Source organism: Sceloporus undulatus, chromosome 1 (genome assembly GCF_019175285.1).
Source record: "Sceloporus undulatus isolate JIND9_A2432 ecotype Alabama chromosome 1, SceUnd_v1.1, whole genome shotgun sequence".
Lineage (NCBI taxonomy): Eukaryota > Metazoa > Chordata > Lepidosauria > Squamata > Phrynosomatidae > Sceloporus > Sceloporus undulatus.
Genome location: NC_056522.1, coordinates 352548279 through 352575370, shown reverse-complemented (window position 1 = coordinate 352575370; position 27092 = coordinate 352548279). Strand labels below are relative to the sequence as shown.

The window sequence follows — 27092 nt, the reverse complement described above, 5'->3', positions numbered from 1 at the left end:
AATGAAGGGGATTCCTATGATACAGACTGAGAAACTCAGCCTGAGCTCTGTTATACAGATAAAATACTGCCATGGTGGTCCAGTGCCCAGAGCACAGCTTCCAACCCCAGCCCCCTAGTAGAAATCAGTGAGTCAGGAATCTCAGTTTAGAAGGTGAAGTCACTGTTGATAATGAACTAATGAGCATTGGCTCTAGGCTGACTTCAGCAGCTAAACAGGTTTGGTTGATGCTTGGCTGGTCACTAAACAAAGTATCTCCATATAGGACTAGGAAAGAAACATGCCTGAATCCTTAGACATTCCAGAGTTGACAAACTGTGCCAGATGTATGGATGGTCCCACTCTGTTTTTAAGGACACATCCTGTGTTCCAATGGTAAATCCCAAACTACCTGAGTTAGTGTAGAGCCAAAAATTTGGACTAGAGGTGCAGGGGGCACTTAGATGATTTAGAACACAAGTGGTCAATTGTATTCCTCTACACATGGTTGTGCTGCGGTACCCATAATGCCTTACCAAGGGCTATACTGGTTAGGGGTGAGGGAACCTTCAGGCTAAAAACATCTGTAACACTGTGATTGACTAGCCCTAAGAACCTTATCACACTAGCAAGAAACGGGATTTAAAGTAGATTTAAATTTTTAAAAACCCGCAAATGCGGGAAGTTTATTACACAATGTTTCACCAAACCAGAAACAATGTGAAAATAAAGTGAACTTAAAGGGGACAAAAATGGCAACTTTTTACTCTCGGAACTTCCCAAAAGTAAAAAGCTGCCATTTTTATCCCCTTTACATTCACTTTATTTTCGCACTATTTCTGATCTGGCAAAACATTGTGTGATAAACTTCCCGCATTTGCAGGTTTTCTTTAATTTAAATCTACTTTAAATCCTATTTGTCAATGGGAGTTTGCTAGTGTGATAATGTCCTAACATAGATTATGGTGATGAACTGTGATGACTACTGACTGATCACCTACTCCCTTTGTATATGGTGTTTATCACATGGAGGTTTTTGCACATCAGATCCAGGGTGACTCTTGGTTCAGCTATGCGAATTCACGTTATAACATGAATGTTTTATCACACCTGGTTGCCCTTCCATTGCCCTTCCGAATTGAGGGGTAATCGAATCCAAGGCAAGTCACGTGATGCAGATTCAAGCAAAGCGGAGTGAGTGCAAATTATATTACCATATCGGTGGGATTCAACTATTCGAATCGGCACCCTTGTGCATTCTCAGTGGGGGTCTGAACGCATCGTGACCGTGTATGTTTACGGGGTGAAAAGAGGCGCAGGTTCTTGTTCCCTGTTTTGCGTAATTGCATGAATATTTGCCTCGTGAATATTTCTGTGTCTTCTTCATCTCCCTTTTTTATTTTCCCTTCCATTTCAGCAATTTCAACACAGAGATAGATAGATAGATAGATAGATAGATAGATAGATAGATAGACAGACAGACAGACAGACAGACATATCTATATATTCACATTCACGCACATACACACATATATATATTCCCCAAAAATGAGTTCCCTGAAAGTTTTCCTGAAAGTGAAAGAACCACCGAAAGGAAATGGGGGGAAATTGCAGCGCTGCATCATAGGAAATTTGCAACCCGGGGGGGTTTGTGGTGGTGTACCAGAGCAGAGGCAAAGTTGCATTCCACACCAGACCAGTTTGGAGTGAAATCGAAGTGAGCTTGAAAGCGAATTCTGTGAATTCCCTTTTTTTCCGAATTCATCAAAAGGAGGAGTCACTTTGGCTTCACTGCGAAAGTGCCACATAAGCAGCTCCCATAGAAAGGAATCGCGTCTGATAAAACATTCACGTTATAACATGAATTCACATTGTTGGACCCGCAGTCACATCGGATCTGAGCTGCAAAAAGCTGCAAAAACCTCGGTGTGATAAGGCTCTATGACAGAAGGAGAATTAAAATTTCTGCTACTGCTTTGTCTAAAATCATGACCACATAGGCCATTTGCAGTGGTTTCTACCCCCAACCCCATGTCATCCTATTCAGAAGTTTGGACTGAAGGCTGTCCACAGGTGGGAAAGGCAGTCCCACAGAAAATGTGGGCCATCCTTCCCTTAACATGAATTTAAAATGCAGTGGTCCCTTCAGATTTGTTGGAGTTAGGGGTGAAGGATGCTCGTGAATGTGGAAATCTGCAAATAAAAAAACACTTTTTTTTTAACCTGAGAGAACAACTCTCTAGGGATCTCCAGGTCCTCCAGTGCAACTTTATGGCCAACGTCTGCCGGAAGCTGATCACAGAATCATACTAGGGGGGCTACAAATGCCCAGAGAACTGTTTTCTCTAGATACCTCTAGGTTCTCCACCACAATTCTATGGTCAACTTCTGGCAAAGTTGTGCTGGAGGACCTAGCGATTCCTAGAGGGAACCTATTACTGTATATACTCGTGTATAAATCTAGAAATTTTAGTAAAAAAATTGACCCCAAAAACCAGAGTCGACTTATCCACAGGTCAATGTTAGTTACTTTCACTCTTATTTTTAAAAAGAAACCATCCCCTGGTGCAAAGCAAGAGCATAATCTGTCCTGGAAGCACTGACACACCTCTATTCTCCATCCATCCAGCCTTTAATGTGAACACTAAAGCTACGTCTGCTGGAATTTTCTAAGTTCTTTGGTACTGTTTTCTTTTGCTTCATCGTTTAGATCCTTTGTTATGTGGCCCTAAATTTTACCCTCGACTTAGAGATATATGGTAATCAAAAGTGTGAATAATTGAATTTGCAAAAATCAAAACTGCAAACGTGAAAGGTGAACTGTATTCATCTTTTACTCTGGATCTTCCCAGAAAATCCAGAACCCTCTGGAGCAATGCAGGGGGCTGTCTATACATGTAATCAACACTGGGCACTTCATTTCTGGCCTCAGGGGGAGAAATTTGTGCCAGAAGCATGACACTGTGTAGTCAGCTCTCTGACATCACTACAGAATGTGCAGGTAATGGGAGGGATGTCAGGGCAGTGTCAGGGACAGAATGCTCTGGGGGCAGCCTGGAGTATTCTGGCCAGTGTGGACCCACCCTAAATCACTGTTTCACATTACTTATGAATACAAGAAACAGTGGTTTATCAAACCATAGTTAGTGAAAACAAGCCAGGAAAAATCTACAATTTGATATTTCTGGTTGGATAAATAATTCGAATTGGGATAAGACCAGAGATTCCTGAGTTCATACATAATGCAAAACTATGGTTTAATCAAAAGGGAAAGCACACAAAGGATAGGCAATATATAAGACTAAGGTCCATGCTGGCTCATTTGTAGTTATATGAACCATGATTCAACTGGGATTACAAAAAAAGTCTAAATATTGAATTTTGTTGTATGTCATAGTTGAGCCATGTAACATTAAATTTCCCTCATAGGAGAGGCCACTAATCTAGTTGAAATTAAACAAAGATACACAGAAATGGATATTGGGTTGTAGGAATTCTGTATTCCTTCCTACAGTTGGATTGGGGAAAGAGATTTCCAGCACCAACCAGAAATGTAAACTGAAACACAGAACAGAGCATGAAACAGAATCAAGGCATGTGGGAGTTCTGGCTTGATGTTCCACAGTGATCCTTGGACCGGGAAAAAAGAGAAACAATTGGCAGATAGGGGTTTATCCAGGCTTGCAAACAGGATATGCTACACATATTGATAAGGTCTGAACTTCATCATAGAACAAAATGTACTTCATAAACTATTCAGATTATAAAGCTTCTAGGTTGTCCCAAAATAGATTTATTGCTGTTACCTATAATACATTTATTGCTATCATAGCTCTAATTTTAGATCAATGTACTGAATAAAATGGAGTTCAAATTCCACTTACTAGTGAACTGAAAAGGTATGGTGCAATTCTCTGGTCCCTGAATACATTCATGTGTAAAGACATCCCATCTGTATGTTCCTCTCCAGAAAAGGAAATTTGTCCACAAAGATCTTCCTTGAATAACAGTAGTACTGCTTTCCACCATTGTGGCTACAGTGTTACCAAGGTATATCCCACATTTTCCTCTCCAATACTATTAATAAATGTTATTTATAGAAGACGTGGATTTGCTGAGATTTAACAACAGGCATCATAACCACTCTCTGGTCTGCTGATATAACAAAATTCATGTTTAATGTACAGTGGGTCCTTGTTATCCACTGGGGTTTGGTTCCAGGATCCCCCGTGGATAACAAAATCTGTGGATGCTCAAGTCCCATTAAATATAATGGCATAGCAAAATGGTGTCCCTTATATGAAATGGAAAATCAAAGTTTGCTATTTGGCATTTATACTTTTAAAAAAAATATTTTCAAGCCATGGATGCTTGAAGCCCTGGATTCTTTTCCTAAGAAAGGGTTTGTGGCCTCATGAAGGATTTGAGATAAATTGGATCTCAAAGGCAGTAGCCTTTTATCTTGCAAATGGAATTTAAAGTTTATTTCCTGGACTAAATTTCCCAGCACCCACATGGCCAGAAAGAGGAGGGGACCACCTGCATGAATTCCTTTCCAAACCATCTGAACTCAGGTCTACAAGTACAACAGCTTAACCTAATGCTGGGCTATGACTAATATCATCCATTTTTAAAAAATATCCTGTATCATCTTTAACACCTTTGCTTGATGAAACAGCCAGAGGAGCTTCGAAAGTTCGCAGCATGTATAATGTGCATTTTCTTTGGCCCAGTAAAGGTATCACTGTTTGGTGGAGTTTGGATGATGCTCTACTTTGCTTAAGATACTGTTTGTAATGTACAGCCCCAAAGGGCTGCAAATTGTGTGAATCCAAACTGTAGTAAATTCCTTTCCCTTGGAGGCAATGGTGGTGTGCCCACTTCCCTTGAGCAGAACTTGAAAATGTCATTTTTGGACTACAATTTCCAGAATCCAAGTGGACATACTAGCCAGGGGTTTCAGAAGCGATAGTTCTCCACACCTCAAAAACTATCAGCATAGTATAGTGGTTTGAGTTTTGGAATGGGACTCTGGGATTGTGTTCTCACTTAAGATTTGAAACGATTTAAAATACAACGTTTTTAATAGATCCGATTCAAAATAACCCTGGTCTTATCCCGCGTTCCGAATTGCTTTTATTCTTCGTTCCCATCTGGTTTTTTAAATGGAAGTTTTTACCTGCAAGCGTTCCTACTTGGCATGAATTCGGTGTTTAAATAAATCGATTCTTCTCCTCCATACCTTATTTGGAGCTGTCAATCAATAGTACGTCAGAATGACGTAACGTTAATCCAGAATATTTGGAAGCGATTTATCTTTTGGCATCATTTCCATTTCATTGACAGCCAGGGAGAATCCCTTCAGAGAGCCCAGAGATCAATGGGAGAGGCTTCTGGCAAAGCGGAGCTCTTTCCAGAGGAACTATGGGATAGGTTTTGGAGGGCAGCATCCTGTCTCCCAAGACAGCCAGGGAGAATCCCTTCAGAGAGCTTCTGGCAAAGCGAATTAAAGGAACCCAAGCTCTTTCCAGAGGAACTATGGGAGAATCCCTTCAGAGAGCACAGAGATCAATGAAGGAGGCTGCTGGAAAAGCAGGGAGGGAGCACTCTTCCCAAAGATTCTCTTTCCAGGGTTGGAGGAGAAGGCAGATTCCATTTGGGGAGAAAGGCTCTATTCCCCCCCCCCCATTGATCAGAGCCCTTCCCTGCCTGGGCGAGATCAGATGCCTCCTCGCGAGGAGCCATCCCTTCCCTGCCTCTCCTCCGTTAGAAATGGGCTCTCCCCACACAGAGGGGAGGTTGCAATCCACCGGGGGAAGCCTTGAGCAGCCGGGACTTCAGGTGTTTAAAGCGCTGAAGAGATTAAGCGCCTGTAAACCATTAAATAAAAAATAAAAATAATCCTTATCTCTTATTGAAAGACCACAGCGGACAAAGGGGTGAGGGAAGCAAAAATGGCGACAGCCAGACGGATGGGGACAGAAAGGGCAACTCCCCCAAGGACAGCCCCATCGCACTCCGCTCCTCCCATTCATCTAACGCGATTTCAAAGGCTGTCGTTCCTATTTAAATGCTCCGGTTCCTAACTCGAATCAATGGAAAAACGTAGGTCGGACCCTAGTGTTTTTTTTAACACGTGTTAAATGAGGAAAACTCGATTCAAAATTTTATCCCACTCTACAATTCGATTTGTAGTGGGGACGATTGCGGGTTGCTCTAGAACCGTTCTAGGTTTAAATTGGATCCTAATAGGAACGCCACTCCTTGGATTCGATTCAGAACGCGGGGTTTCACCTAGTGGGAACATCCCCTGGGAGACCAGAATTCAAATCCTCACTCAACTATAATAACCTATTGAGTGACCTTGGGAAAGCCACATTCTTTCAGCCTCTGAATAAAACCTGCCAAGAAAACCCTATGATAGTGTTACCATAAATCAGAGGTACATAACAACTACAAAAGTCCAAAGGTTTTCTGGTCATTGACCTAAATTAAGATTCATTCATTCATTGAAAAGTCTTTAAAAAGTAACTCTTCCAAGTTCTGCCCTTTCCCTGGCTAGCAGGAGCTTGTGGGGCTTGGAAAGGGACACTACACACTTTCCCATGATTAGGATTGTTCTGTTAGCTAAGTGACCCTATACAAATTGCACACATTTACCTGCACTTCTTTGTGAAGACAGGCACCGCATCTGAAAACCCTCTCAAAGCAGTTTTTTTTAACCTGCATTGTGAATCCAGACCTCATTTGCAAATTAAATCCTGGACCAGCAAATTGCTTCCCTTTCTCAGGCTCATTCCTGCCCTTGAACATCAAATGGAATTTCTCCAGCCATTACTGTTTCTCAAGAAACACACACATTTTTAAGAGAGCCAGTGTAGTTTTAGCATCAGACTAAGCCTCTGGAGACCAGGGTCTGAATCTCTGCTCAGCCATGGAAACCCACCGGATGACCTTAAGAAAATCACAGTCTCTCAGCCTCAGAGGAAGGCAAAGGCAACCGCCTCTGAACAAAGAAAACCCTATAATAGGGTCGCCTTAGGGTTTCCATGGCCTGTTACAGACAGGCCAAAATAAAGCTGCTTCGAGTCACTTTGGAGGTATGGTATTTCAATGATGCATGCGTCCTAAGATTCTAAAAGCCACACCAAAGCCACACTCTGGCCCTAAGGACTGCAGTGCAGCTTTGGTGCGGTTTTTGGACTCTTAGGACGCATGCATCATTGAAATACCATACCTCCAAAGTGACTCGAAGCAGCTTTATTTTGGCCTGTCTGTAACAGGCCCATAAGTCAGAAACTATTTGAAAACACACAACAACAACAACAACATTTTAAAGCCTACATGCACTGATACTTCATACGGCATACTGAAGGAAAAAGTTAAAAATGTTTTATAACCTGTTATAAAACTCAACGAGTTATGGTAACATTATGTGCATGCTAACCCTGTTTAGATCCCTGTATTTCTCTAGTTCAGCCTCAAGCAGACCTACAACTTGCAAAACAGGGTCAAAGTACTATACTTGACAGCAGCAATGGTTCTATCCAACCACCTCCTCTATTGTTAAAATGATGCCTCTGCATTCACTCTTCAGCAACAATCTATACTTCATATTTGAGATGATTTGGTGCAATTCTCCTTTCTGGTGTTTACAGATCTTCAGATCTGAAAAGGACAATGGTTTAATAAATTACAACTGGTAAGAAAGGAAGACTTACAGTTAATCACAAAGTTCAACTGACCTTTTTCTGATAAGGAAGCTATAAACACAAGTAATAAAATGTGAAATGCTCCAACCATGCAGTTAGAAGCTCTGTCTAAACAATTCCACAGATGGTGGTTATTAGCATTTTTGCAAGGAACCTTAAGGTTTGCAGAAGTAACCACCATGCTCTAAATAAACTTATTTAAATGAATCAAATCCTCTCCAAGAGTTCTATAAACAGCTGAATGAGAATAGAGAACTCACCAAGAACCACAGAACATTAAATGTCATTTAAAAAATAAATTGTAGAAGTATGGGTGGGATAAATTGCAACTTCTTATAGCATCCTTCCACGATTAGCTGCCTTTCTTCCATCTGGATTACAAATCTCACAATCCCTAGTCAGCTTGCAAAGCAAGTGAACATGCTACCAACTTCTTTCTTTCAGTTAGTCTCAAAGATGCTACAAAATCCTTTTGCATACTGATTTTCCACACTAACACAGCAATACCTTTGAGACCTTAGCAAGTTTGGGCATGCTACCTACAATGGAGGAAACTGCAGTTCAGCAGATCTAAAGGGCATCAAGTTGGGGAAGGCAGGCTTTCCTGGAGAAATCTATCTGAATCCTCAACAGTTAAGAGTTGAGGATACCCTGGAACTCATGATAACTATTTGAAATCAATTCAAGAAGCTGGTTTTGATTTCTTCCTAACATTGGCAGAATCTGCACTGCAGCAATAATGCAGTTTGACACTGCTTTAACTTCCATGACTTCATTTTATGGAATTATGGGATTTGTTTGTTTTTTGTTTGTTTTTTATTTATATACCACTATTTAGGGTTGCCATCCCTGGGGACCTCCAAACCGGGAAAAAATGTAGGACAAGGTTTAAAAATGTAGGTGTTTTTTTTAACATTTCCTGGCCAGGGAAATTTAAAAAAAGTCCTACTTTTAAACCTGTCCAAGCCTGGCATGGGCCTGGGTGACACGCGTCGCGTGGGATCACGTCGTGGAGCCCCATCCAGGGCCTGGCATGGGGCTTGGGAGGCAGCACCCCAACCCATGCCAGGCCTGGGAGGACTCCGTGATCGCGGAGCCCCATCCAGGGCCTGGCATGGGCTTGGGAGGCAGTGTCCCCCAAGCCCATGCCAGGCCCTGGAGGGGGGAATCCCGGGGGAATCCCCCGCCTCCCGCGCGCCTGCGCCACTTCCCCCACCTCCTCTCCCCCTCCCCACGCGGAGGAGGTGCTGCCTCCGCCCACCTTGCCTCCTCCGCACGGCCAGGGGGAGAGGGGGCAGAGGAGGAGGGTGGAGCGGGCGCACGGGGAGGCGCTGCCTCCAGCTTCGCCTCCTGCGCCGAGGAAGAGGAGGGAGGGCAGCGAGGCCTGCCTGGGGCGGCACAACCCAGGCTGCAACTGGGGGGCTCCGGTTTGGGGCTGCACCCGTGCCGGGAGGGGCCCGGGGCCCCAAAATCAGAAATTCCCAGTTCAGCCGGGTTTATGGCCAAGCCTACCGCTATTCCAAAGATCATAGCGGTGAACAGCAAGTAAGCTAATTAGCAAGTAAGCTAATTTGCCCCCAACAGTCTGGGTACTCATTTTAGCGACCTCGGAAGGATGCAAGCCTGAGTCCAGCTTGGGCCCTTTTTCTGGTCTTGAACACACAACCTTGTGGTTTTGAGTGAATGGCTGCAGTACAGGCATTTAACCACTGTGCCACCAGGGCTCCTTTGTAGTTTGTTGTGGCACCAGAGAAGACTAAACATCCCACAAATCCCAGAATTCTATGGCACTGAGCCATGGCAGTTAAAACAGTGCCATACTGCGTTATTTTCACAGTGCAGATTCAGCCATTGTCAGGGCCTGCAAATCTTAGGCCCTGTTCTATCATAAAATCTCTAAAGCAAATCAATAGCATTCTTTTAGCAACACTATATTTTCTCCAAATCAGTTTAGCAAGAGCATGCTTGGAGAATTCTTTGGTGCTTGTCACACATCTGGGGTTTCAGGAAAAACTTGCAGCACATTTTTTGGATCTGATTTTAAGTATTTTGTTGTGCCACTGTGTGCCTTCAAGTCATTTTCGACTTATGGTAACCTATCACAGAGTTTTCTCAGGGCATACAGAGTGTGACTTCCTCAAGGTCACCTATTGGGTTTCCATGGCTGAGTGGGGATTTGAAGCCTTGTCTCCAGAATTGTAGTTCAAACCTCAAATCCCTAATCCAACTAGATATTTAGCCTGCTCATATTCAAAGATATAGCCATGTTAGTCTGTAGAATCAGTATACAGAGAGATCTTGTAGCATCTTTGAGACTAACTGAAAGAAAGAAGTTGCCATCATGAGCTTTCCTCAGATGCATCTGGTCCAAATTTGGCCCAAATGCACCCGAGGAAGTAGACTTAAGCCTACGAAAGCTCATGTTGCCAACTTCTTTCTTTCTGTTAGTCTCAAAAGTGCTACATGACTAGACTGCTAATAATTAGATATTTATCTTATTGATATCTACCTTATTTTGGGATGGAATAAAAACAAATGCAGAATACTGTAATACTCTCTATTAGGGATGTGACTCTCTAGAAGTTGATGAACTGCAAGTCTCATCATTCCTCATCACTGGGTATTTCTGTGTTGGCTAGGGCTGATGGGGCCTGTACTTCAGCAATATGCTGAGAATCACAAATTGCCTAGCTCTGTTTTATATCCATATAATGCATTTCACATGTTTACGTGTTCACTCTATTCTCCTCCATTCAGACACCAACGGGAGTACTATGTCCAGTTTAAGAAGAATATTGACAAGCTAGAACATGTCCAGAAGATGGCAACCATGATCATAAAGGGTCTGGAAATGAAGCCCTATGGGAAACTACTTATGAATCTAGGCTATTTAGGCTGTTGAAGACGGAGAGGTGATATGTTAACCATCTTCAAATACCTGGAGACAGAACAAACTTGCAGACACAAAATTAATGGACTCAAATGATAAGAAAGGAGATTATGCCTAAACATTGGGGAAAACCTCCTGATAGTATGAAATCTTTAACAGTGGAAAGGACTACGGTATTTCAGAAGATGGTGAGTTCTCCTTTGTTGGAGGCTTCCAAAGAGAGGGCAGATGGTGAATGGTTAAGGATAGTTTAGGTGTGAGTTCCTTCATTGGTAGGTGATTGGATTAGATTACCTTTGAGAACCCTTCCAATTCTGTAGGCTAAGGTGTTTCATTCATCCACAATTTCCCACTAGTAACTGCAGCTACATGTATCACATACATATGCATATTTGTATCCATAGTACTGAGGTTTAAATAACAACAGCTTCCTTAAGGGATAGGATTGGGTAACACATACATGTTGCATAGAGAAAGCCCAAACTCAAACCCTAGCATCTCCCTTTACAAGGAACATGTACCTGGGTAACACAAAAGATGCCTGCCTGGTGTCCTGAAGCAACAGAGCAGATTCTGGGGACTGAAGGCTGGCAGACTAAAAGCTGAGGTTTGAGAAAACCAAACAAACCTTTCAGGCAATGACTTTAGCAATAATCTTTAAATTTCCTTCAGTCTTAAATATCTCTGTGCCACTGAAAGAAAGTCCTGGCATTCAGCATGGTAAAACTGCCTTTTAGCTGTACCACCTGAGAGTTGGAAATTGATGTCCTTCCAGAAAATGTGTGTCTTGTCTCGCTTGCATTAGCTTCCTTTACAGAGGGCATTTGGGTACAACTATATTTCACAGTGTCCTACGTCTCTTGCCGATGAAAACAACCCACCAAATATGTACCACCAGGAGGCAACCCCAAAATCTAAAGTGAGTATGGTTTGACTTGGAAACTGGCCAGTGTACAGCTTAGAAGTGCACAACACAAGCCTATGCATGTTTAGTCAGAAGTAAATCCTATTACATTCAGTGGAGCTTACTCCTAGGCAAATGTGTATAAGAGGAATGGGCAAAGCATGGCCCTGGGGCTGCATACAACCCACAGCACTGTTTTTGTGACACTGTGATTCCACTTTAATTGCCACAGTTGCAGCCTGTGGAACCCTGAGGTTTGCATTTTAGGGAGAGATATTCCGGATTCTCAGCTATGGAGCTCCTCTCCTGCCTCATCATCAAACTACAAATCCCTTGATCCCATAGGATGCAGCCACAGCAGCAATGTAATTGCCAATTTTTAAATCAATCTTTCTCTCACACATACCCCACTGTTCAACATTTTAAAAAATCACCCTATTTTTCAAAACTAGAAGTAGATTGCGCTATGAGAAGCAGCTCAGGGAGCTGGGTATGTTTAGCTTGGAGAAGAGAAGGTTAAGAGGTGACATGACAGCTATATTTAAATATTTGAAGAGATGTCATACTGAGGATGGAGCAACCTTGTTTTCTGCTGCTCCACAGAATAGGACCTGGAACAATGGATGGAAGCTACAAGAAAAGAGATTCCACCTCGACATTAGGAGGAACTTCCTGACAGTAAGAGCTGTTCGACTATGTAACACACTCCCTTGTAGAGAAGTGGAGTCTCCTTCTTTGGGGGTCTTTAAACAGAGGCTGGATAGCCATTTGTCGGGGATGCTTTGATTGTGAGTTTTTGCATGGCAGGGGTTGGACTGGATGGTGCTTGTGGTGTCTTCCAACTCTGTGATTCTCAACACTTCCACTATAGTTTGGTTTTTGTTTTCCATTTTTGACTGCAATCCTCTAGAATGCCCCAGGTGCGAAAAGTAGTCCCTAGACCCAAGGAGGCTGCCCACCCCTGCCACATAGGATTGTAGCATGAGCCACTAAATGATACCAGCTTTTCAGGACAGAAACCACAAAAGGAAATTTTCTCTTGCTCAGTGGCCACATGCACCTCTTCTACGCAACATCTCTTGTCTTTAATGTTCTATTTTCTGCAACACCTACTATTAGTATAATCACCAAGAACACACCCACGGATGGGTCCAAGTTAAGAACAGCTGCCAGTTCCTGGTCTCACAGATCATTCACTTAATAACTACCTGGCAGAAGGCTGTTTGGAACATCTCAGTTATTAAAGGAAGAAGCCAGTATACTTGCCAAATTTCTTCTCTTGTTAAAGGTACAGGAGCCCTAGTGGAGGGGTGAAGAAGGATGGTGCCATCACCTCTGGGGACTAGAGACTGCCAGATGTCCATTTATTTAAGAGCCTGCAGTATTTTAAAGGACTGCATCTGATGACTCTGGTCCTAAACACACTGCAGAAAACAATCCAGTTTGAGACTGTTTTAAGTGTCCTGGCTCAGTGTTAGGGAATCCTGGCAATTGTAGTTTAATGTGGGCCCAGAGATCTCTGACAGAGAAAGCTAAATGTCTCACAAATCTACAGTTCCCAGAATTCCCTAGCATTGAGCCAGGGCAGTTCTCAAACTGGATTATTTCTGCAGTGTGCTTTGGATCTCTGAATTCTGATCTGCCACAGCTTCATCAAACTCTATTCAGCAGACAGCAAAGATTCATGGCTGCTTATTTTTATGTTTTAAAATGGTTGATCTGGCAACCCTAGTTGTAATCTGCCCATTTTGGAATTACTATTATAAGCCTATGGAAAGAAGGAAGGAAGGAAGGAAGGAAGGAAAGAAAGAAAGAAAGAAAGAAAGCATTTCCCAGAGTTGGGTTGTTGTTGGGGGGTGGGTTTCACCAAGTTTTATACAAATCAGCTTACAAGGGACTCTTCATAAGGGAACAATCAAGTTCATATGATGGTGATCATCATCACTTATAAAGCAAAATCCTTGGCCAATAAAAGTTCATTCAGTGGTAACTGTCATTTTTACGCATTGTACTAATGAATAAAAGGCACCAAATCATGACTGCTGAAGTCATTCAGTGTTATATTATGCTATTACCGCCATCGATTGCTGTGCTCTCCCACACCCTTTGGACGCTGTACGCTATCGTTCACACTTCAGATCTTCTGCTTCCAAAAATCACTATGAAGTCAGGTTCTGTATTCCATTTGATCTGTGATAAAAAGTTTCCCATGTACAACTCCAGATCTGACTAAGATTTACAAGGAAAGAATCAGTTCCCTTGCATACCATAAGTCACATATTTGCTGCAAGAAAGACTTATAAATTGATGTGCAATTTTCCCTGGTATCTCTGATAAGAAAAAGAAGTCTTCACAAAGCAGCCCTGGAACTAGTTGCCTAAGTCATCTGTTTAAGTATTGATGAAGAAATGTGCACTGATGGGATCAAACACTTCTGGCTATCTTCATGTATTTGGCATGTGCTCTTATGTATCATCCCTGAAGTGACTAAGGCCCAGTACAGATGAGGCGAAAGGAGAGGCCAAAGGCTGTTTCTCTATATGTATGCCTTCATGTCGCCATTGACTTAAGGCAACCCATGCTAAGTGTTTTCACAAGCAAGAAATACTCAGAGGTGGTTTTGCCAGTTCTTTCCTCTGAAATATAGCTGACAACACCAGGTATTTGTTTGCAGTCTCCTATCCTGTCCAACTACTAACCAGGGCTAGCCTTGTTGGCTTCCAAGATCAGATGGGATCTGGTGCCTTTAGGCAGCTTATTCAGGGTAAGGGATGGGGAGCGGGGATGTACATCTCCACACACCTTGGAAACTTATGGAACTCATTGCCACAAGATGTAGTGATGGCATTAAAACGAGAAAGCATTCACTGAGCATGAGCCCATCAGTGGCAAGCAGTCAGGAGGGCGATGAGGACTTTGCAGTTTGCAAAGCCAGTGCACTCTCTCAGCCTTGGAGGAAGGCAAAGGCCAATCCCTTCTGAACAAATCTTGCCAGGAAAACCCTAGCCTTAGGGTTAGAAACCACTTGAGGGCATATAAGCAGCAAAAGTAGAATCGCAGAGTTGGAAGAGACCCCAAGGGCCCTCCAGTCCAACCCCATTCTGCCATGCAGGAACTCACAATCAAATCATATCTGAGAGATGGCCATCCAGCCTCTGCTTACAGAAGGAGCCTCCGCTACACTCGGAGGGAGTCTGTTCCCCTCGCAAACAGCTCTTACTCTCGGAGCTGGGATCTCTTTTCCTGGGGCTTGCATCCCTTGCTCTGGGTCCCCTTCTCTGGAGCAGCAGAAAACAAGTGTGTAAAACCTGGAAGAGAGCCCGAGGGCCCTCCAGCCCAACCCCTTCTGCCCTGCAGGAACTCTCCCTCCAAGCCCCGGGGAAGGGGCCCTTCCTTCTCCACCTACCGAGCTTGGGCAGCAGGCTGGCCATGCCCCAGACGAAGAAGAGCAGGGCGCAGATGAAGCCCAGCTGGGGCAGGAGCATCTCCCGCCTCTTGCGAACTTTCCTCAGCTTGAGAAGGGCCGCCTTGGCCGGGCTGGCTCCCTCCGGAGGAGCCATGGCCACCTGCCTCGGCCTCGGGCTCCGGCTCTCGCTCCCTCCGCGTCTCTCCCAAATGGCCAGGAGTCCGGAAAGAAGCCTGGCTGCTACTGGCAAGGAATCCCCGCCGAAGGGGGCATCCTCCTCCTCCTCCCCGAAGGCGAGGGAAGCAGGGGAGAGGGGTCGGAGAAAGCCACCCGCAGAGCCAGCAGGGGGTCCCTTCTTCGCGCGATCTGCTCTCAGCGTCCCATCGCCGCCGGCTCGGAAAGGGGGGGGGAAATATCCCCTGCGACGTTGGAGAGAAGCCCCCACAAAGTGCCACCACCCTCGCCAAGAATGAGCCCCGCTTCAGGAGAGGGAAGGCAGAGCCATCTGGAAGAAGAGGAGGAGAAAAAGCAGGGGGCCAAGGGATCTCCTAGTGGCACCTGCCAGACTCAGGATCCAAAGAGAAGACCAGTGCGCAAAGGGGATCTTGGAGCACTTTGGCCGGATCAGGGTTTGCCCAAGGGATCCTGGCCCTCCTTTTTTTTAGTCTGGAACAATCCGGAGGCCAAGGGCTCTCTTGCACCTCCTTCCTCTGAGAGCAAGAAGGATCCCGAGAGAGAGAGAGAGAGAGAGAGAGGAGGGTCAGGATGCCCGGGGCTCTCTCTCTCTCTCTCGCCGCCCTCGAGAGCCGCGGGTGACTCTGGAGGAGGATCCGTCTGCGCCTCGGTTGAGCCAGCAGAATCCCAAGAGCGAGCCGGAGATGCGAAGGGATCTTGTACTTCCTTTTGGAGACTAAAGGGGCTCAAAGATCCAGTGGGTTCGTCTGCAGAATCAGTGCGCAAAGGGATCTTGGGGCAGTTTTGAGTCGAACCCCCAAAGAGAGCCGGGTCAGGATGCCAAATGGGGCCTTCTACCTCCTTTTTCAGACTAAAGGGGTTCGTCTGGAAAACCAGGACCCAAAGGGATCTTGCTCCTTCCTCCTTTGGGGGCTGGAGGGATCCCAAGAGGCAGCCGGGTCGGGATGCCAAAGGAGCGTCTGCCTAGTCTTTTCAGGCGCTGAAGAAAGTCAGGATGCGAAGGGGCTCTGGGAGACTTTCAGGACCCAAAGAGGGTCGGAGATGCCAGAGGCTCTTCTTGCCCCTCCTTTGAGACTCTTCCAAGGTGTCGGTGCCAAAGGCTCTTGTGAACACTTTGAAGCCTAAAGGGATCCAGAGAGAGGGAGAGGGAGAGAGATCCAGCAGGAGCATCCCACGGGAAACTTTCAGAGCCAGGCTTTCCCCCTTCGCAGGCTCTCTCCAGAGGCCACCAGGGCCACTACCTTCCTCCGCCTCATCCTTCGGTTCCTGGGCAGCCTCCTCTCCTCCCTCCCTTCCTTCCTTCCTTCCTCTGGGCTTTTGGGCTGGGAAAGGGGTCCCCAGACCTTCCCCCCTGGCGCCTGGCTGGCCCCGCTCCTCCTCCTCCTCCTCCTCAGGGCGCCTTCTCCCTTGAGTCCCTCTCTCTCTCTCTCTCCCTCGGCGCCTCCTCACCTGGAGGGGCTGAGGGTGCTTCTCCCGCGCTGACCTCTGGCGGGAGAGAGAGAGAGAGAGAGAAAGGCGGGAAAGGACAAGGCTTAGCTGACCAAATTAATCTTTCCCCCGAAATGGCGCAGGCATGCTTATTCTTATCCCGCCTTCACTTAGCCCTGGTTGGCACTGCAGGCAGGCAGCAGGGAGGCGTGCCAGGGCATGTGCCGATGGCCCTCTTGGCACGACACCAGCCTCACACCCAGGGCACTGTCGCCCCTCTCTCGCTCTCCTTTCTTTCTTTCTTGCTCCCTCAGGGTGACCAGACACTTCCTCCTCCTCTCCCTCCTTCTCTCTCTTTCTCTCCTTCTTTCTTGTCTTGTCTTTTCACCTCTCTTCACTTTCTTTCTTTCTTTCTCCCTCAGGGTGACCAGACACCTCCTCCTCACTTTCTTTCTTTTTCTTTTCTTTCTTTCTCTCTCCCTCAGGGTAACCAGACACCTTCTCTCTCTCTCTCTCTCTTTCTCCCCTTCTTTCCTGTCTTTTCTTTTTTTTCCTCTCCTCCTCCTCCTCCTCCTCCTCTCTCTCTCTCTCTCTTCCTTTCTTTGTTTCCTTTTCTTTCTCCCTCAGGGTGACCAGACACCTTCTCCTCTTTCTCGCTCTTTCTTTCTTTCGGAATTCCCAAATGTCCTCCATTGTGAGGATGACTAACAAGCATTTTTTACATATACACACATACAGTACCTGGTCCCAGATGTCTTCCTTTCTCCATTTCAGTCTTCTATCCAGGCGGAATTTCCAAATGTCCTCCATTGTGAGCATGACTAAGAAGCATGGATTTGTATTTATAGGAATGTTTTTAGCTTCTCTTTTGGTCATGTCCTCCATTTTTTTCTTGAGTGTCCAACATTTTGCAGTGCCTTGTCCTCCTTTGCAGTGATGGCATCTGGTCCTGAATGACCAGACCTCCACCTTTCCAGGACATGTCCTACATCTCAGCCTTTTGTCCAGGAGGAATTCCAATAACATCCTCCATTTTGAGCATGACAAAGAAGCATGAATCCCTGTTGTGGGAAAAAGGCGAGCTACAAATGAATAAAATTATTATTATTATTGGAGTGGTTTTGGCTTTTCTTTTGTCATGTCCTCCATTTTTTCTTTCTACACACACATACAACATTCGCATATTAGAAACCATATAAATAATGTAGAGGTCTTCCACTTTTTTCTGGAGTGTCCTACTTTTTGAAATGCCTTGTCCTCCTTTACAGTTAGGACATCTGCTCCAGGGTAACCGGACATCCTCCTTTTCCTGTATATGTATCCTACATTTCAGCCTTCTATCCAGGAGGAATTCCAAATGTCCTCCATTTTGAGCATGACTAAGAAGCATGCATTTATATTAATATTATATAATATCCAATAAGGTGCATTTTCACCAGATTCTGCTGGCCCCCTGGGGCCTATTTAGGAGACCTTTTTTGAAATCCAAAACATGGGCCTAAGCAGATCAAGCCTTTGCTATTCTGACCCTGGTTCTGACCTGGGTGAGTCCCAGGGGTTTTTGGGAGGAAAAAATCTGAATTTCTGCAGAATGCCCCAAAATGCCCAATGGATGTGGAGGGGATTTCCAAAACAATGTTTGCAAAACTTTAAAGAAAAACATTTTGGCTCTCAAAATGTCCACTAGTTGAACATTTAAGATGTGCATTTCCATCATATTCTGCTGCCTTCCGGATCAATTTAGGCCTAGAAGAGGCCCAAACCCAAAACATGGCGGAAATGCCCCCATACCTGTTAGAGACATTTGGGAGCAAAACATTTTTTATTATTCTTATATGTGGGAGCCAGCACAACTTTCCAAAGTCTCTAAACTCATACTGCAGAAATAATCCAGTTTGAAACCACTTTAACCACCCCGGCTCAATGCTGGGGAATTCTGGGAACTGTAGTTTTGTGAGACATTTACCCTTTTCTGGTGCCACAATACACCAGCTCTAGTGCCACAATAGACTACAATTACCATGATTCCCTAGTATTGAGCCATGGCAGTTAAAGCAGTCTCAGGCTCCTGCTTGCAGTCTCCCTTCCCAATAAGAGGCTGGGCTGTAAAAGTACCAACTTTATTGAAAATAGTGTACATACAAGAGAAGTTACATTTTTTGTCAGGAATGAAGATGTATAGTTACAGATGGGTTATATAGTCCCACAAGCATAACCACCCCCCATAAAGCAATAAAGTAAATTAATTGGATAATTGGAATCTCCTCCCCAATGATGTATAGTCCGGGATCTCTGGCAAACTCTCAAAACAATTAAGTTCTCACAAGGCGTTATCTCCTCCTTGCACCTGTGGCCTTGAAGCACAAACATCCTTCACCACTAGACTAATAATGAACTAATAATGAACCTTAACAGCCTATAAGTATAATCAAGCATGGTTATATATCCCATCATCCCACAACCCAACAGACATGGCAGCATTTAAAATATAATAGCAATATATATAAGTATCATGAACATATTACCATAACATCATACCATAAGCAATAGCAACAACTCTTTAGGTTAAACTCCCCCTCCCAACTCAGTAACAGTCTCTGCCTGGCTGGGTAACTCCCTAACATTGTAGCATTCCAATCCTAATAAGCAAGCACAGAAGCTAACCATCAATCTATCCCCTTCTAGCATATTCTAACAAACCAATATATATCAAACTCATTATAAACTTATTCTAATAATATCTAAACAAAACCCTAAACTTATAATCCTTATGACAGAAACCCCAAATGAATATATGAATGCAGGGGATTTCTGACAATTATATGTGCAGTGTGTTTTGGACCTTAAGGGGCTAATGTGGTCCCCTTGCTTTCCATAGTTTCCCAACCCTGATACACATAGGAATGTTGTGAATTAAGATGCTGCAGAAAATCCTTGTGGACTAAGGAGTTTATCACATTGGCCTTGCTCCTGTGATAGACATGGGATGTATAAGTAACCTGGATCCAAGCTGTTCAGCCATATCACTGAACAGTACAGCACCTACATCCAGTAGATTTACTACTCTGGTGAACTGATATTGGAGTTTATTGCATTGGCTTTGCTGCCACAATAGATGTGGGATGTAACTTAAGAAAACAGATCTTATCTCATTTCCCTGTCGCTGGGGAGTACGCGGCCCATTTGCAACCCAAGCTTCCGCTGCATCTTTTCAAGAACAGCAAAAGTGGAATGATAGTGCTACAACAGTGTAGGGTAGCATTGTTAATAGTCATGCATAAATCCTATTGAGATCACAGGAAATGAATTCAGTCTTGTTAATAGTCATGTTTAAGTCCTATTGAGATCACAGGAAATGATTTCAATCACAAATAAATTGTCCCATATATTACAATGGTGTTTTAGCACAACTCACATTTTTGTTGTATACATAAATCTCACTGATATTTTTAGATGCTGTTTAGTATCAAGAATTCACTGTCCTGCACCCATTCTGAGCATTGTTCCCCCTCCCCAGAATCCCTATCATAAATGCCTAGCATTCCAGTTACGTGGCATATGATATACTTGAAAGTGTTTTAGTGCTGTCGTTTAATTATAAATTAGCAGTAACTTTTTGCATTGTTTTTTACAACTGTGTTTTTATTTTCATTTATTTTAACTGTTCTAAGTTGCCTTCAGTCCCAGTTCTGGGGGGAATATCAGATATATCAAAGCTGCATCTGCACTGCAGAAATAATTTGGTTTGACGCTTTACCTGCCATGGCTCAATGCTATGGAATTCTGGGAACAGTAGTTTGTTGTGGCACCAGAGCTCTCTGACAGAGAAGGCTAAATGTCTCACAAAATTAGTTCCCAGAATCCCCTAGCATTGAGCCAGGGCAGTTAAAGTGGTGTCAAGCCAGATTATTTCTACAGTCTAGATGTGGTCCCTATCTTCCTGGATCAACAAAGTCCTGGATTTGGCCTTAAATATGAAAAAATTAGCCATGAAGTTGAGGTACACATGGGAGAGGGAGAGATAAGAAGATGACTTTCTTGCTGCGGATGTCAAGACAATGAGAGGGCATTCTTTCATAGATGGTGGACGTGTAAGAAGGTGACAAGTTAATTCCAAAATGTTTAGAGGTAGATTTTATGGACTTTTTTGAGCTATAAGAAATCTAACTATGTAATACTCTGTGGTTATGGTTGTTAGTAATTCTAGTAGAATTATTTAGTAAGATCTGTAATGGTAGAGTAACTTTTTCCTCCTGCCTTTTTTCTTTTTCTTTTTCTTACAGTTAAGACTGGAGGGTCAGAGATCTACTGTGTTTTAAATGTTTGTTTTTTTCTTCTTCTCATTTTCTTTCTCTTTGTTTCTTAATTTCTATATGTTCTGAATGTATATTATTTTGATGTTGAATGTATATTAGAATGTTAGTGGTAAAAACAAAGAAATAATTAAGTAACAAGAGATGACTTTCGGACCAAATGGCAAGGTTTTATAGACTTTCTCAACAGGTTTGGGGGTCTGGGAGTAATTCCCTTGTTATGTAGGATATTTTGGATTGATCTTTTTGAATAAGCTGATGGGAAGTACAGGAAGTCCTGCTATAAAATGGCAAAAGTCAGATGATTTATAAATTTGTTGCTACCGAATTCATACAGCGGCTGCATCTACACTGCAAAAATAATCCTGTTTGACGCCACTTTAACTGCCATGGCTCAGTGCTACGGAATCCTGGGAACTGTAGTTTTATGAGACATTTAGCCTTCTTTGTCAGCAGGCTCTGGTGCCACAAGAAACTACACTTCCCAGCATTCCATAGCATTGAACCATGGCAGTTAAAGTGGTGTCAAACTGGATTATTTATTCAATGCAGATGCAGCCAGCATGATCATATTATTTTGATGCTGATAAATTTATAAATATTGTATTATTTTGCTAAATGAACTGTGCAATTTTTACTTTGTATCTAATAAAAATGTTTAAACAACAATAATTGCAATGGCTGGCATTCTGCTTGGGACATACATCTTTGTAAATGGCCTTATGTGTGCACAAAATTGAATTGAGTTGTTTTGCGACTTGCCATTACACACACACACACACACACACACACACACACTGCTTAGAAAGTGCTGGAATACAACACCTTGTATCCGTCCAAAGTGCCCAATGCACATCAAAAATGCCTGATATGCATCAGACCTGTCCAATGTGCATTAGAATGCTCTTGCTGGTGCTCATTTTCAAAATTCACTAACAGTTTCATTGCATTTCTACAACATAGCTACAGATTTGTAAAGTTATAAAATGTAGACTGTGGTGTAGGATCTTGGCCAATAATACAAAATCAGTGTGTATGTGTGCATGTGTGTTTGATTTGTGCAACAAAACAAGTATATATAAGGGAAAGAGAAAGGAATAAAGGAAGAGAACATGGGTAAGTTAAGCAGATAAATTATTGCAAGTGGAGAGACTGTGCTGGGAATTACACAAAAGATAGGTACTGATTATGTGCTGTGATGGAAGGAACATCACTCATTTTATTCCATCCCATAAATTTACTTCTCAAGAACTTAGTCCACTAGTCTTTATTCCAGAATTATTAATGGAAGGAGGGAGACAAGTCCAAAACCAAATCATAGCATGGCCTCTGGCAACCTCACCCACCTCCTGCGCCATACCTCTTGAGTAGCACTTTTCAGACAGTGTGTATTGATTGATGGTGTGTAGTAAAGCTGTACTTCATGCTGGCACTCACCTGCTAAAGTAAACTCATTTTCTTGGCACAATACCATCAGCTGGCTTTTTTGGATTTTTTTTCTTGGAATTTGGAATTGGAAGCTTGGCTTCTGTGAACGGCTTTAGATACTGTTCTAGAATATTTCCATATTTTAAAATCATATAATTAATACCCACTTCAAACATGAGAGGAGGGAGGATCTGAAAACATACGTTCATACATGTATTTTGGGGTGATCTATCTTGTGCTAAAATAAATCTATGCTTTCCAAAAGTAAAAATGGGCTGTTTAGCTTGGAGAAGTCCAAACTAGAAAGTAATACTGAAACACTAGTAAACACAGTGTTTCAAAAATGTGTTGGCAATGCATATAATTTTGGTTCATAAAAGTGGCTCACTGAAAAAATTGCTACTACACTATTGTGAAACCTTTGTTCAATTGACTTGAAACGGGCCATTTTCCCCCCGTCAAATGATAGCTCATTTTCTCTCTGCAAGTACTTTCTTTCTGTACCTCCAAAGTAAGATGGTTTTTCTTGGTTTATGTGTAACTTCAGTTACTACATCTTTTTAGTGGCAGGAAATACCTTGTTGTTCACACAGAACACTTTTTTAATGCAACCATACTTATAAATATTGTCTCATCATAGACTTTTCAAAGTAAAAGACGTTCAGAAATTGTTTGCCTGTACCTTCCTCTGTGCATCACTAACAAGAGTTAGGTAAAGGAAGTGAACCTTTGTTGGAAAGGAGGCAGAAAACTACCTTTGATGTCTGCAAAAAATCTTATGGAACAGTGAGGTCTCCTAGAAATGTGATGGGGGGAAAGGAATTTGTAGGGGTATTATCTTATGCTTAATCTGCATGTATGTGCAGGAAACTGTGAAACATTCAGAAAAAGCTGTTTCCTGCACAGAAAATGCTGCTTTCAGTGCAATTCAACCACATGTGAATTTTGCATGGAATGGCCTCAACTGCAGCATTTTCAGGAAACCTTTCTGGAACACACAGGAAATATTTCTGTGTGAAAATGTTATTTTCTGCACAGAAAATACTAATTTTTGTACAAAACAGCCAAAATAAGTCATGGACTGTGCGGATTCTCATCAGTCCAGGATTCTTCTCATCGGAGTTTCTAGATACTTGAAAAATATTTTTTTAGTGATTTGTCAAATATTTTTGAATATACTTTCCACCCCTACTTTGAATCTACAAATAAGCAAACAATATTGTATGACAGAGCATTCTGGAAAAATCACAATAAAACAAAAATATTTATTTATTTATTTATTTCAAGGATTTATATCCAGCCTTTCATTGTAAGCTGGGAGCATGTTTGGCAGTGCTCTTGCATGACCGGTCCTTCATGTTGTTGCCATGTTGTGTCATTGCCACGCTGATCTTAAAATGACAGTCAAAATTAAAAGGAAATAGTTCTAATGTATACCTCTTGGTATAACATTTTGTACATGAGTTAGTAGAAACAGGAGAACAAGTCAGTTGTCTCTGGATGGTACTATTCAACCCGCCTTTCCTCTGTAATTAAAATTGCTGACTATATAATACATTTGTTTCTTTGCTTCTTTTGCCTCCTTTTCTTCCTCTTCCTGTTAATGACAATGATGATTAATAGCATATACAGTCAGCACTTTGTATCCACAGATTTTTTTTATCTACTGATTCAACCATCCATGGCTAGAAAATATTACACACACACACACACACAAAAAGCAAACCTTGGTTTTGTCATTTTATATAAGGGGCACCATTTTACTACTCCTTTGTATTTAATGGGACTTGAGCATCAATGGATTTTAGTATCCACAGGGGGTTCTGGAACCAAACCCCAACAGATACCAACCTGTATGAATTTAAGAGGTCTTTAAACATATATTTACACATTCCCATTTTCTCTCCCAGCCTCCTCCCAACTCTGTGTATTCCATTTATGTTTTTTACTTCATGCAAATTGCTAATCAAAGGTCTGTTTTTATGGTTACACAGTCTGCTTTCCTTGTACTTTGCCAGCTATCACATAGAAGAGAAGGCAGAGTGAGGGGGAGCCAAAATGAAAAAGCTTTGAAGCAACTGTCAAAATGGGAAACATTAATTTCCTCATAATTAAAATGCTTCATCATAGTGTTGTACATGAGTTAATTTCATTTGATGCTGTTTACTAAATGTGTTGCGACCTGTATCAGCAATTCCTCCAACTCTGACCTCAATTCAGGCCCATTTGCCAGGGAGGCATTGTCTAATTCAGCTATAACACTGGTGAATTTGTCTGCAACTTTATTTGACTAACAAGTTAAAGCATTCGTTTGTAGAGAGATCTTGTAGCACCTTTGAGACTAACTGAAATAAAGAAGTTGACATATTTCTGGTAGTCTCCAAGTGCTACAAGATCTCTCTATATACTGATTCTACAGACTAACAAGGCTATGTGAAGTCGAAGGCTTTCATGGCTGGCATCCATAGTTTTTTGTGGGTTTGTCGGGCTATGTGGCCATGTTCTAGAAGAGTTTCTTCCTGACATTTCGCCAGCATCTGTGGCTGGCATCTTCAGAGAGGAGATGCCAGCCACAGATTTGGGCAGAACGTCAGGAAGAAACTCTTCTAGAACATGGCCACATAGCCCGACAAACCCACAAAAAACTAACAAGGCTATATCTTTAAATTAAAGCATTGTGGTTATCTGAGCTTGCAGACATTGCTTGTAAGTATATGACTCCCAGAATCCCCTAACCAGCTTGGTCAAAAGGTGCTGTTGAGGGACTTAGAGAGTTTTAATTTATTGTCTGAAAATATCTGCTGCTACCAAGATAGTATGAAGTGAATGGAAGAAAAAGAAAAACTAATAATCCCAAAAGGGATCTCTGTCACTAACCAGTGCTTTGAGGGACCCTCCAAAAGGAAATCTACCATTTCTTTGTTGATTTCCAAGTCATGATGCAACTTATTCAGAGAAAAATAAAATAAGTGAGAACATCACTGTTAGTAGAAATACACAGCAAGTAACCAAGACATGGTGGAATGTACTGGGTTAATTTAAACTGACCTGGGAGTGGGAATAAAAAGTCTTTGGTAAATTAAATAAGTTAGATAAATAAATGCCAGGAGTTCACAAGAAATACTTCAGGATGAGGAAAGCATCATATGGATCTACAAAATAAGATTAGCCTGTACAAAAAGAAAACTTGGGACTTGCAGGGACTTTTTTCCATCCAAAGACTTGGAGATTTTCACATGGGCAAAAGTGACCGGCACATAGCAGGATGCTCCTGTCACTGTTGTGCAATTGCACAGAGATTATCAGATGACATTGCACAACGTCCTGATAATCACATCATTATCCTGTGAATAAAAAGTGCTATCACTTGGTATTCACAGGACTTTCCCATCTATAAAAAAGTGATGCTAGAATTCACGCTATGCTCCCATCACTTTTGCCCCAGTGAAGATCTTCTGTCCAGTGTATGTTACTGGGGTCTCTGCAGGAAGTGTTCCTGGTATGTTATGCCCTCAAAAACAATATGGCTAAATCCGCACTATGCACTTAATAGCACTGTGAAACCACTAACTATCATGGGTCCGTCCTATGGATTTGTAATTTAGTGAGAAATTTCGAACTCTAGACAGGCAGCAGACCTCGCTGAACAGAGAAATCTATGTACCCCACAAAACTACCGTTTCCAGGATTCTGTAAAGTGGTATAAAACTGATATAACTGTGTAGTGGAGATATGCAAATACACTCTTAGAGAAGGAGAGCAACAATAAAAATACAAATCCAGTATGTGACAAAGAATGTTCTTGTAGACTGGGGGTGAGAAGGATGTAGTTCACATGATCTTTGATCTTTAGATATAACATGCCATTAAAACAAGCTTGCATTGTTTACTCTTCATTTCTATTTGCTTAATGCTTGGCATTTCATTCCCTATCTAGTCTTCACATTGGTTTTCTGATCCCATTTAAAAGAGATGTGATCCATAAAAGAAGTTTCTAAACTAACAAGTGGGCAGCGGAATCCAGTTGGCCAAAAGTGCCACTTGACAGGTGCTCTGTAGGTGCTACTTGCCTTTCTAACATGGTCGTGATCCATTAATCCTTTGCTTCTGGCAAACACAACACCACTGCCATGATCACTAAAAGTCAACATGGCTTTCTCAAAAACATTTCACACCAGACTAATGTTCTCTCTTTTTCTGATAGAGTTACAAGCTTTGTAGATGAAGGGGCTGTTGTGGATGTAGTGTATCTTGATTTCAGTAAGGTCTTCAGCAAAATATCCCATTATATGCTTGCAAATAAGCTAGTAAGATGTGGGCTAGGCAATGATACAGCTAGGTGGATTTGTAATTGGTTGACTGACCAAACCCTAAGGGTTCTCACCAATGGCTCCTCTTCATCCTGGAGAAAAATGACTTGTGGAGTACCACAGGGTTCTGATCTGGACCCAGTGCTATTCAACATCTTTATGTCTTGGATGATGCTTATCCATGCTTATCAAAGTTGCAAATGACACCAAAAATAGGAGGGGTAGCCAATAGAGGCTCAGATTTCAAAATTACCTTAACAGATTGGAGAACTTGAGATCTTATCACAAGCTTTTTTAGCACTGAATTTGGCACCCAAATTCAGCCCGGGTCCATCCCCACTTGCAGAGCTGCTCCAGTAGCCATTTTCTTAAATCGAAAAACTTCCGGATCCAAAAAGAGCTTGGAGGAGTGGCTCTGCAATTGGGGATGGACCCAGTCTGTATTCGGGTGGCAAATTCAGTGGTAAAAAGCTTGTGATGAGATCACAATGCCACCCAAATTAAGCCTTAAACCAGATAGAATTATG

At 42.7% G+C, this 27092-nt stretch overlaps 1 protein-coding gene across 1 annotated transcript in view; it reads right to left on the bottom strand.

The window, feature by feature from the left end:
• Window positions 1-15281, bottom strand: part of LOC121927064 — a 94196-nt gene extending 78915 nt beyond the window's left edge. Inside the window, exon 1 of the mRNA XM_042460594.1 lies at window positions 14892-15281. Within this exon, the coding sequence (XP_042316528.1) occupies window positions 14892-15045 (154 nt within the window). The 5' untranslated portion in view covers window positions 15046-15281. The remainder of the gene's footprint in view (window positions 1-14891) is intronic.
• Window positions 15282-27092: the final 11811 nt, after the last annotated feature.